A 12,013-nucleotide genomic window follows, 5' to 3' on the forward strand; every position below is an offset into this window, starting at 1 on the left:
CTCCACGGCTCCGAGGGTCTTTACCAAGGTAATGGCGGAAATGATGATACTCCTTCGAAGGAAGGGAGTTTTAATTATCCCGTACTTGGACGATCTCCTGATAAAGGCGAGGTCCAGAGAGCAGTTGTTGGTAGGGGTAGCACTATCTCGGGAAGTGCTACAACAGCACGGCTGGATTCTGAACATTCCAAAGTCACAGCTGGTCCCTACGACATGCCTGCAGTTCCTAGGGATGGTTCTGGACACAGAACAGAGAAAAGTGTTTCTCCCGGAGGAAAAGGCCAAGGAGCTGTCATCTCTAGTCAGAGGCCTCCTAAAACCAAAACAGGTGTCGGTGCATCATTGCACGCGGATCCTGGGAAAAATGGTAGCTTCCTACGAAGCGATTCCATTCGGCAGGTTTCATGCAAGAACTTTTCAGTGGGACCTGTTGGACAAGTGGTCCGGATCGCATCTTCAGATGCATCATCTGATAACCCTGTCTCCGAGGACAAGGGTGTCTCTGCTGTGGTGGCTGCAGAGTGCTCATCTTCAGGAGGGCCGCAGATTCGGCATACAGGACTGGGTCCTGGTGACCACGGATGCCAGCCTTCGAGGCTGGGGAGCAGTCACACAGGGAAGAAACTTCCAAGGACTATGGTCAAGTCAGGAGACTTCCCTGCACATAAATATTCTGGAACTAAGGGCCATCTACAATGCCCTAAGTCAGGCAAAACCCCTGCTTCAAAACCAGCCGGTACTGATCCAGTCAGACAACATCACGGCGGTCGCCCATGTAAATCGACAAGGCGGCACGAGAAGCAGGACGGCGATGGCAGAAGCCACGAGGATTCTCCGATGGGCGGAAAATCACGTGTTAGCACTGTCAGCAGTGTTCATTCCGGGAGTGGACAACTGGGAAGCAGACTTCCTCAGCAGGCACGACCTCCACCCGGGAGAGTGGGGACTTCATCCAGAAGTCTTTCAAATGATTGTAAACCAGTGGGAAAAACCACAGGTGGACATGATGGCGTCCCGCCTAAACAAAAAGCTAGAAAAATATTGCGCCAGGTCGAGAGACCCGCAGGCGATAGCTGTGGACGCTCTGGTAACACCGTGGGTCTACCGATCGGTTTATGTGTTCCCTCCTCTTCCTCTCATACCAAAGGTACTGAGGATAATAAGGGGAAGAGGAGTAAGAACTATACTCATTGTTCCGGATTGGCCAAGAAGAGCGTGGTATCCGGAACTTCAAGAAATGATGTCAGAGGACCCATGGCCTCTTCCGCTCAGACAGGACCTGCTGCAGCAGGGGCCCTGTCTGTTCCAAGACTTACCGCGGCTGCGTTTGACGGCATGGCGGTTGAACACCGGATCCTGAAGGAAAAGGGCATTCCGGAGGAAGTCATTCCTACGCTGATAAAAGCTAGGAAAGAAGTAACCGCGAACCATTATCACCGCATATGGCGAAAATATGTTGCGTGGTGTGAGGCCAGGAAGGCTCCAACGGAAGAATTTCAGCTGGGCCGATTCCTGCACTTCCTACAGTCAGGGGTGACTATGGGCCTTAAATTGGGTTCCATTAAGGTCCAGATTTCGGCTCTATCGATTTTCTTCCAGAGAGAATTGGCTTCACTACCTGAAGTTCAGACTTTTGTTGAGGGAGTGCTGCATATTCAGCCCCCTTTTGTGCCTCCAGTGGCACCTTGGGATCTCAACGTGGTGTTGGATTTCCTAGTCACATTGGTTTGAGCCACTGAAAACCGTGGATTTGAAATATCTCACGTGGAAAGTGGTCATGTTGTTGGCCTTGGCTTCGGCCAGGCGTGTTTCAGAATTGGCGGCTTTGTCATGTAAAAGCCCTTATCTGATTTTCCATATGGATAGGGTAGAATTGAGGACTCGGCCCCAGTTTCTCCCCAAAGTGGTATCAGCTTTTCATCTGAACCAACCTATCGTGGTGCCTGCGGCTACAAATGACTTGGAGGCTTCCAAGTTGTTGGATGTAGTCAGGGCCCTGAAAATCTATGTTTCCAGGACAGCTGGAGTCAGGAAGACTGACTCGCTCTTTATCCTGTATGCGCCCAACAAGTTGGGTGCACCTGCTTCTAAGCAGACTATTGCTCGCTGGATCTGTAGTACGATTCAGCTTGCACATTCTGCGGCTGGTCTGCCGCATCCTAAATCAGTGAAAGCCCATTCCACGAGGAAAGTGGGCTCTTCTTGGGCGGCTGCCCGAGGGGTCTCGGCTCTTCAACTTTGCCGAGCTGCAACTTGGTCAGGGGCAAACACGTTTGCAAAATTCTACAAATTTGATACCCTGGCTGAGGAGGACCTTGAGTTCTCTCATTCGGTGCTGCAGAGTCATCCGCACTCTCCCGCCCGTTTGGGAGCATTGGTATAATCCCCATGGTCCTTACGGAGTCCCCAGCATCCACTTAGGACGTTAGAGAAAATAAGAATTTACTCACCGGTAATTCTATTTCTCATAGTCCGTAGTGGATGCTGGGCGCCCGTCCCAAGTGCGGATTGTCTGCAATACTTGTATATAGTTATTGCTTAACTAAAGGGTTATTGTTGAGCTATCTGTTGAGAGGCTCAGATGTTATCATGCTGTTAACTGGGTATTGTATCACGAGTTATACGGTGTGATTGGTGTGGCTGGTATGAGTCTTACCCGGGATTCAAAATCCTTCCTAATTGTGTCAGCTCTTCCGGGCACAGTATCCTAACTGAGGTCTGGAGGAGGGTCTTAGTGGGAGGAGCCAGTGCAAACCAGTAGTCTAAAAGCTTTCTTTATAGTTGTGCCCAGTCTCCTGCGGAGCCACTAATCCCCATGGTCCTTACGGAGTCCCCAGCATCCACTACGGTTTATGAGAAATAGAATTACCGGTGAGTAAATTCTTATTTTTCTCTTACGTCATAGAGGATGCTGGGGACTCCAAAAGGACCATGGGGTCTATACCAAAGCTCCAGAGCGGGCGGGAGAGTGCGGACGACTCTGCAGCACCGATTGAGCAAACATAAGGTCCTCCTCAGCCAGGGTATCAAACTTATAGAACTTAGCAAAAGTGTTTGAACCCGACCAAGTAGCTGCCCGGCAAAGTTGAAGTGCCGAGACCCCTCGGGCAGCCGCCCAAGAAGAGCCCACCTTCCTGGTAGAATGGGCCTTTACTGACTTCGGCAGCCCAGCCGAAGAATGAGCATGCTGAATCGTATTACAAATCCAGCGTGCAATAGTCTGCTTGGAAGCAGGATTTCCAATCTTGTTGGAAGCATACAGTACAAACAGAGCCTCTGTTTTCCTAGTAAGAGCCGTTCTGGCGACATAAATTTTCAAAGCTCTTATGACATCAAGAGATTTTGGAACTGCCACAGCATCCCTAGCCACAGGTACCACAATAGGTTGATTTATGTGAAAATGAAGAAACCACCTTCGGCAGAAATTGTGGACGAGTCCTCAATTCCGCTCTATCCACATGAAAAATTAAATATGGGCTCTTGTGAGACAAAGCCGCCAATTCTGACACTCGTCTGGCAGACGCCAAGGCCAAAAGCATGACCACTTTCCAAGTGAGAAACTTTAACTCAACCTTACGCAAAGGTTCAAACCAGTGAGACATAAGAAACTGCAACACTACTTCAAGATCCCACGGTGCCACAAATGGAGGATGGATATGCAGCACTCCCTTCACGAAAGTCTGAACCTCAGGAAGAACGGCCAATTCTTTTTGAAAGAAAATAGATAAAGCCGAAATCTGCACTTTTATGGAACCCAATTTCAGGCCTGCATCCACGCCTGCATGCAAAAACTGGAAGAACCGACCCAAGTGAAACTCCTCCGCAGGAGCTGCTTTGGTTTCACACCACGACACATACTTTTTCCAAATACGGTGATAATATTTTGTCGTGACCTCCTTCCTAGCCTTAAGGAGAGTGGGGATGACCTCCCCGGGAATACCTTTCCGAGCTAGGATTTGGCGTTCAACTTCCACGCCGTCAAACGCAGCCGCGGTAAGTCCGGAAACACGCAGGGCCCCTGCAGTAGCAGGTCCTCTCTTAGAGGAAGCGGCCAAGGATCTTCTACTAGTAATTCCTGAAGATCCAGATACCAGGCCCTCCGTTGCCAATCTGGAACGACGAGTATTGCCTGAACCCTTGTTCGTCTTATGATCCTCAACACCTTTGGAATGAGAGGAAGCGGAGGGAACACATACACCGACTGAAACACCCACGGAGTTACCAGGGCGTCCACTGCACAGGCTTGGGGGTCCCTTGACCTGAAACAATACATCGGAAGCTTCTTGTTGAGGCGAGACGCCATCATGTCTATCTGAGGAATTCCCCAACGCCTTGTCACTTCTGCAAATACCTCTTGATGAAGAGCCCACTCTCCTGGATGGAGATCGTGTCTGCTGAAGAAGTCTGCTTCCCAGTTGTCCACGCCCGGGAGGAAGACTGCTGACAGAGCGCTCACGTGCTGTTCCACCCAGCAGAGAATTCTTGTGGCCTCCGCCATTGCCGCCCTGCTCCTTGTTCCGCCTTGGCGGTTTACATACACCACCGCTGTTATGTTGTCCGACTGGATCAGGACAGGGAGACCCTGAAGAAGGTTCTTTGCCGTTGTAAATGGCTCTTAACGCGAGAACATTTATGTGGAGACAAGATTCCTGGCTTGACCATTTTCCCTGGAAACTTCTTCCTTGCGTGACTGCACCCCAGCCTCGGAGACTTGCATCTGTGGTCAGCAGGACCCAGTCCTGGATTCCAAATCGGCGTCCGTCTAGTAGGTGAGAACCTTGCAGCCACCACAGGAGAGAAATCCTGGCCCTGGAAGATAGACTTATTTTCCGGTGCATGTGCAGGTGAGACCTGGACCATTTGTTCAGCAGATCCCACTGAAACACCCGGGCATGAAACCTGCCAAACGGAATGGCTTCGTAAGCCGCAACGATCTTCCCTAGCACTAGAGTGCATTGAAGAATCAACACTCTTGTCGGCCTCAGAAGCTCCTTGACCATGGACTGTATTTCCAGAGCTTTGTCCGCCAGAAGAAACACTCTCTGAAGCTCCGTGCCTAGGAAGGGCAGCCGTGTTGTTGGGATCAACTGAGACTTTGGCAAATTTAGAATCCAACCGTGAAAGCCCAAACGGCAACGTCTGAAATTGGTCATGACAATCCTGCACCGCAAATCTCAGGAAGGTCTGATGAGGATATATCGGGACATGTAAGTAGGCATCCTTTATGTCGACTGACGCCATAACCCCCCCCCCTCCCCCTCTAGGCTGGAGATCACAGCTCGAAGAGACTCTATCTTGAACTTAAAAGTTTTCAAGTATGGATTGAGGGATTTTAGGTTCAGAATCGGTCTGACCGAGCCGTCCGGCTTCGGCACGACAAAGAGGCTCGAATAGAACCCTTCCCCCCGTTGGGACGGGGGAACCGGCACAATGACCCTCTGTTGACACAGCTTTTGTATCGCAGCATTTACTACTACTCTTTCTGGAAGAGAAACTGGTAGGGCCCACTTGAAAAAGCGGCGGGGGCGGGGGGTGTAACTCCTGAAACTCCAGTTTGTACCCTTGGGATACTATGTCTAAGACCCAAGGATCCAGGGCCGATTGAAACCAGACCTGACTGAAGAATCGGAAACGGCCCCCCACCGGCACGGACTCCCACAGGGGAGCCCCAGCGTCATGCGGTGGACTTGGTAGAGGCGGGGAAGGACTTTTGGTCCTGGGTCCCTGACACGGCAGGCGACCTCTTTCCCCTTCCTCTACCCTTTGAAGCGAGGAAGGACGAGCCCCTTCCTTTTTTGTATTTATTAGGCCTAAATGACTGCATCTGATGGGGCGCCTTTTTCTGTTGTGTGGGAACATAAGGAAGAAAAGATGACTTACCCGCAGTAGTGGTAGACACCAGGTCAGCAAGGCCGTCACCAAACAAGACACTACCTTTAAAAGGGAGAGCTTCCATATTCTTCTTGGAGTCGGCATCAGCATTCCATTGATGAATCCACAGCGCCCTCCTGGCCGAGACCGCCATGGCATTGGCTCTCGATCCCAACGACGTGGCGCTCCCTGATTGGCTGAGGGGACCCTCTTTGACAGCAGTCAAGGGGGTTCCCGGCAGTCGGGGAAAGGTCCCATGTGTTTACACATGGGACCCCTTTCAGTGCGTGGTCCGTGGTTTCCGTTTTTTTATTTTGCCAAGTATGTGGATTACAAACTAAGAAGAGGACCGATCTACCCCGGATTGTTGGGAGTATAATTTTATTTACAGGTACCCCGTGGATTCTACGTGGAGAAGGGGACCGACACTTCGTGTCAACATAGGTAAGTATGTGTGTATGTTGGTGTGCATGTATGTAATAAAGTTATACTGTCACGGTGTGTGTGTGTACTGTTTTTATTTGAGTATTTTTTTTGTAGTAGAACTACAGGTACAAGCGGGCCCATTCCCCCCCCGCATGCTGGTACTTGTGGTTCTCCAAGTACCAGCTTGCGGGGGAGGCTTGCTGGGACTTGTAGTTCTGCTACAAAAAACATTTATTCTTTTTTTCTGACACATGGCTATCAGCCCCCCATCCGCCGCCCTTGGATGGGGGGGGACAGCCTTGGGCTTCACCCCTGGCCCTTGGGTGGCTGGAGGGGGGGACCCCTTGATTTAAGGGGTCCCCACCCCTCCAGGGTACCCCGGCCAGGGGTGACTAGTTGGGGATTTAATGCCAGGGCCACAGCGACCTATATAAAAGTGTCCCCCAGCTGTGGCATTATCTCTCTGACTAGTGGAGCCCGGTGCTGGTGTGAAATATACGGGGGACCCCTACGTGTTTTGTCCCCCGTATTTTTGGCACCAGGACCGGACGCAGAGCCCGGCGCTGGTTGTTAAAATACGGGGGATCCCATGTCATTCCCCCCCCCCCCCCCCCCGTATTTTTACAACCAGGACCGGCTCAAAGAGCCCAAGGCTGGTTATGCTTAGGAGGGGGGACCCCACACATTTTTTTTTCAAGATTAATGAACACTTTTGTGCCGTCCATGAAGTCGAATCCAGGACGCACACTATTCGTCAATTGGTCCGTTTTTCGACAGCGGGACTGTCGAATCCTTTTTTTATTGAATATGTCGAATTCGGGTACCGGTGGGCGGGATTCGACTGTCGAATTGTGTCGAATCCAAAAACCATCGAATTCCAGCCGGAATTCGACCGCAATTGCATATACCCCTTAATGGCCCTCATTCCGAGTTGTTCGCTCGCTAGCTGCTTTTAGCAGCATTGCACACGCTAAGCCGCCGCCCTCTGGGAGTGTATCTTAGCTTAGCAGAATTGCGAACGAAAGCTTCGCAGAATTGCAAATAGAAATTTCTTAGCAGTTTCTGAGTAGCTCCAGACGTACTCAGCCATTGCGATCAGTTCAGTCAGTTTCGTTCCTGATTTGACGTCACAAACACACCCAGCGTTCGCCCAGACACTCTCCCGTTTCTTCAGACACTCCCGCGTTTTTCCCAGAAACGCCAGCGTTTTTACGCACACGCCCAGAAAACGGACAGTTTCCGCCCAGAAACACCCACTTCCTGTCAATCACACTACGATCACCAGAACGATGAAAAATCCTTGTTATGCCGTGAGTAAAATACCTAACTTTTGTGTAAAATAACTAAGCGCATGCGCTCTGCGAACCTTGCGCATGCGCAGTAAGCGACTAATCGCAATATAGCGAAAATCGGCAACGAGCGAACAACTCGGAATGACCACCAATGTTACAATAACATCTTGTACGACCATGAATAAAAAATAAAAAAAAGGATTATTACACCATAGGAGGTCTCAATCTCAAATAAAGTAAGGGGAGAATTCAATAAGCCCTGATAATTTAAAAGTGGCATAAAACGAGGGTAGCCTCAAGCTTTTTTGCTTTGGGCTATTCAGTTACAGCCTATTTGTTTTCCCGTTAAATTATCTGTTTTCGGGTGTTAACTTATGGATTTATGTGTTGACACTGCCGCAGCTCGTGATCACAGCCTATTTAACGCAGGTCTGTTTGTTTTTCAAGCCTGGACCGTTAAGTGCACCCTGCGTGCTGACTTTATGAAGAATTGAATAGGCCCTGGGGATCAATTATCCCATGGAAAATTGCCGTTGCTATACAAAGAAAATTTATTGAAAGCGCTGTCTAGTTTTAAGGAAACTTTTATTTAAAACATTAAATCACCAAAACTATATGCATTCACAATTAAAAACCAATCCTAAGGTTCAATATATATATAAGAGATCCAGCTAACCGATAGACATCATAGTATTCCAAAGCATTTATGTCTTTGTAATACTTAGTTGCAACACAGCTGTGCACAGTGGATACAATTCAAATGTAGCAGATGCACCTTATTATACAGCAACAGCTTTATCAATAGCTCATATATGGGTAATTATGTAAATTTTCTCCCACACTGGGCATCAATACACAATCAACAGCCTTTAAATATAAAAGACAACCCCTTAAGGGTTATGTAATTAATAAAACACAATCCCAGACATATCTAGAAAAATATATATTAACTTAAATCCTCCTGCTGGGATAGTAGTATAAAACAAGTTTTAGCACTTTCACTGGAGATAAGCACTCTGCATTTATGAATGGAACAGTTACTCCGCCAGTTAATTATTCTCCTCACCGGGAGTGCTCAAAACCGGATAATTAGGATAGTCTCTCACGGGCGTCCCCGTGTATAATTTTTAGCAGAGTATATAATTCGGCTCCTTTAGTATTTATTCACGTGCTCCCCAGTGTCAGTGATACTCAGTATTTGGGCTGTATGACAGTTAGGATCAAATTGTATCTCACCACTAGTATCCGCGGTTGCGCCTCCTGCCAGGCGTTGGACTCTGTCCTGTAAATCACTCTGCCGCCTCACTGCCGTTGATGGTCCGGCAACTACCTCACGATACCCGGCAGGATAGTAGCGGCGGCTATGCCTCCCGTTTGATGTTAGCCTCCGTTCTTTGCGGCACCTTGCTGCCGCTTGAGATCTTATTAGCCCGCCTTCCGCTGTTCGAATCACATTACCAGCATTTGGCTGTGGTGGCTGTAATAGGCCTCTTCTGAGGAAACAGCCGCTGCTATTTGGCTGAGAAACGCGTCAAGAGTTACTCCGAAACAGCGTGGACACTAGTATCCAGAAGCTGCACACAAGTCCATATTACGGGCAACGTTCCTGATAATATAAGCGGACCAGCTATCATTAGCCCAGCTGAGAGTGAAGCCGACGGCCCCGAGGGCCTATTACAGCCACCACAGCCAAACGCTGGTAATGTGATTCGAACAGCGGGAGGCGGGCTAATAAGATCTCAAGCGGCAGCAAGGTGCCGCAAAGAACGGAGGCTAACATCAGACGGGAGGCATAGCCGCCGCTCCTATCCTGCCGGGTATCGTGAGGTGGTTGCCGGACCATCAACGGCAGTGAGGCGGCAGAGTGATTTACAGGACCGAGTCCAACGCCTGGCAGGAGGCGCAACTGCGGATACTAGTGGTGAGATACAATTTGATCCTAACTGTCATACAGCCCAAATACTGAGTATCACTGACACTGGGGAGCACGTGAGTTAATACTAAAGGAGCCAAATTATATAGTCTGCTAAAAATTATACACGGGGACGCCCGTGAGACTATCCTAATTATCCGGTTTTGAGCACGCCCGGTGAGGAGAATAATTAACTGGCGGAGTAACTGTTCCATTCATAAATGCAGAGTGCTCATCTCCAGTGAAAGTGCTAAAACTTGTTTTATACTACTATCCCAGCAGGAGGATTTAAGTTAATATATATTTTTCTAGATATGTCTGGGATTGTGTTTTATTAATTACATAACCCTTAAGGGGTTGTCTTTTATATTTAAAGGCTGTTGATTGTGTATTGATGCCCAGTGTGGGAGAAAATTTACACAATTACCCATATATGAGCTATTGATATAGCTGTTGCTGTATAATAAGGTGCATCTGCTACATTTGAATTGTATCCACTGTGCACAGCTGTGTTGCAACTAAGTATTACAAAGACATGAAAGCTTTGGAATACTATGATGTCTATCGGTTAGCTGGATCTCTTATATATAGAGAACCTTAGGATTGGTTTTTAATTGTGAATGCATATAGTTTTGGTGATTTAATGTTTTAAATAAAAGTTTCCTTAAAACTGGACAGCGCTTTCAATAAATTTTCTTTGTATTGCTATTAATTATTGGGAATCAACACCCCAAGTATTTGAGAACAGCAGTTCGTTTTAAGAGGAATTAAATTAAATTAATGGTAAAAAGTTTTGTGGGAACTGGATAACTGACACATACAATTTAGCCTAGCGCTTTCTTATATTTTGGTATTCTAAATTGCCGTGGCTAACTGAATCCCCCCCCCCCCCCCAAGAGATTGTAGCTAGTTATTACAAAATTGTGGAGTTGCGTTGACTGCTGAAATATTGGCTCAGTTACTGACCTATTCTCTATGTGCGGTTCAATGTGATTAATTAATTTTGCACTCAGCAATTTAACTGAATGTCTTGAAAGATCATAAATTCTTTAATTCTTGAAAAGCAAACACTGCTGCCACAAAACAGTGGCAAATGAGGCCAGAGCAGTATCTTGTGACACTGATCGTATTCCCCTATAACAGGCCTTGCCAACCTATGGCTCTACAGCTGTTGTGAAACTACAAATCCCAGCATGCCCTTCCACAGTTTTGCACTTAGGGAATGCAAAGGTTGTGGAAGGGCATGCTGGGATGTGTAGTTTTACAACATCTGGAGAGCCACAGGTTGTCCAGGCCTGCCCTATAAAATTAAATAAAAGCGTAACATCATATAATTTAGGAAAGAAATCTAAAATATTTCATTGTAAGCTGTGAAAATGCACTTTATAAAAGTATCCAAAACATTACAAATATTTACACCATTACATTCCAGAAAGAGAACGCACACCAATATTTGCAAAAAATAATAATAATTAGGAGTCAACTTCATTTAAAGTGTAGTTCTATTCCATGCTTTACGTATTCTGTTCCATGGATCTCCCAACACAGCAGCGCTGATAAAGAAAAAGACTAGGATCATTCCTTTAGCCAGAGTCAAATGATACGGTTCTCCTAAAGACAAAAATTGGAGAGGTGCATAAACAACTTAATATAATACATGTTATCATTGCAGCACATATAGGATTTATATGGAAACACACTAGTTTTACCCTCTGCCTTTTTATGCTGAGAAATTTGAAAATGGAAGAGTTTAAAAATCAGACTAATACAGAGATAAGCTGGGAATTTGCTGGGATTATTACAGTGAGGTAAGATGCAGTCTTTTGTAGGTACAGTTTTCAGACATTAGGGCCCGGATTCAGAGGTGGATGCTTTTGCATCTGCTCTACAGTCTATTGGCGGAATAGCAAATGGTAGTTTCAGCCTACACCTGGGCTGGTGTCCAAGCACTGAGATGCCCACTTTTTACATCTCTGCACGCTGCAACATCACCGGTAATCTATACCACACCACCATTGGCACACCTTCGACACTTGCACCTGTCCTTTGGCAAATGCAGTTTCTCTGTCTGAGCAAGATCTCTGCGTGTCTGAGAACGCAGCCAAGGTCACTTACACGCCCACAAGACAGACTATTTTTGCATTCACTTCACCCGCATCCCTGTCACCACCCAGAAACGCCTGTCACTTTGCCGCTCCATTTCTGATACCATTTGACCAGATTGCAGCATCTTTGTGCGTACACTATGTAACACATGCGCCATAGGCGTTTTCTAACTTTGTCATACAGTACACAGTAGCAAATAATCGCTCAACTACGTGATCATCAGCATTGCGTGTGCACCTGTGCATCAGGCCCTAGATCTCACTGCACATACTTCATTCTACGGGTCCAGGTAATAAACTTTCTTGCAAAGATTACAAAATATAAATCTCTATTGTCTACCAATAATGATCTAAAACATCCTTATACATGGTGGCAGATTTTACCCATGCAGCCCCCGCAGTAAAAA

At 47.3% G+C, this 12,013-nt stretch overlaps 1 protein-coding gene across 2 annotated transcripts in view; it reads right to left on the bottom strand.

Moving 5' to 3' along the window:
* Positions 1–10,835: 10,835 nt before the first annotated feature.
* TCTN2 (tectonic family member 2) overlaps positions 10,836–12,013 on the bottom strand; it is a 111,409-nt gene continuing 110,231 nt past the window's right edge. For both annotated transcript variants that reach the window (XM_063964485.1, XM_063964484.1), the window contains one exon: positions 10,836–11,112. In XM_063964485.1, coding sequence (XP_063820555.1) covers positions 10,991–11,112 — 122 coding nt within the window. In that variant the 3' untranslated portion in view covers positions 10,836–10,990. The remainder of the gene's footprint in view (positions 11,113–12,013) is intronic.

Source organism: Pseudophryne corroboree, chromosome 1 (assembly GCF_028390025.1).
Source record: "Pseudophryne corroboree isolate aPseCor3 chromosome 1, aPseCor3.hap2, whole genome shotgun sequence".
NCBI lineage: Eukaryota > Metazoa > Chordata > Amphibia > Anura > Myobatrachidae > Pseudophryne > Pseudophryne corroboree.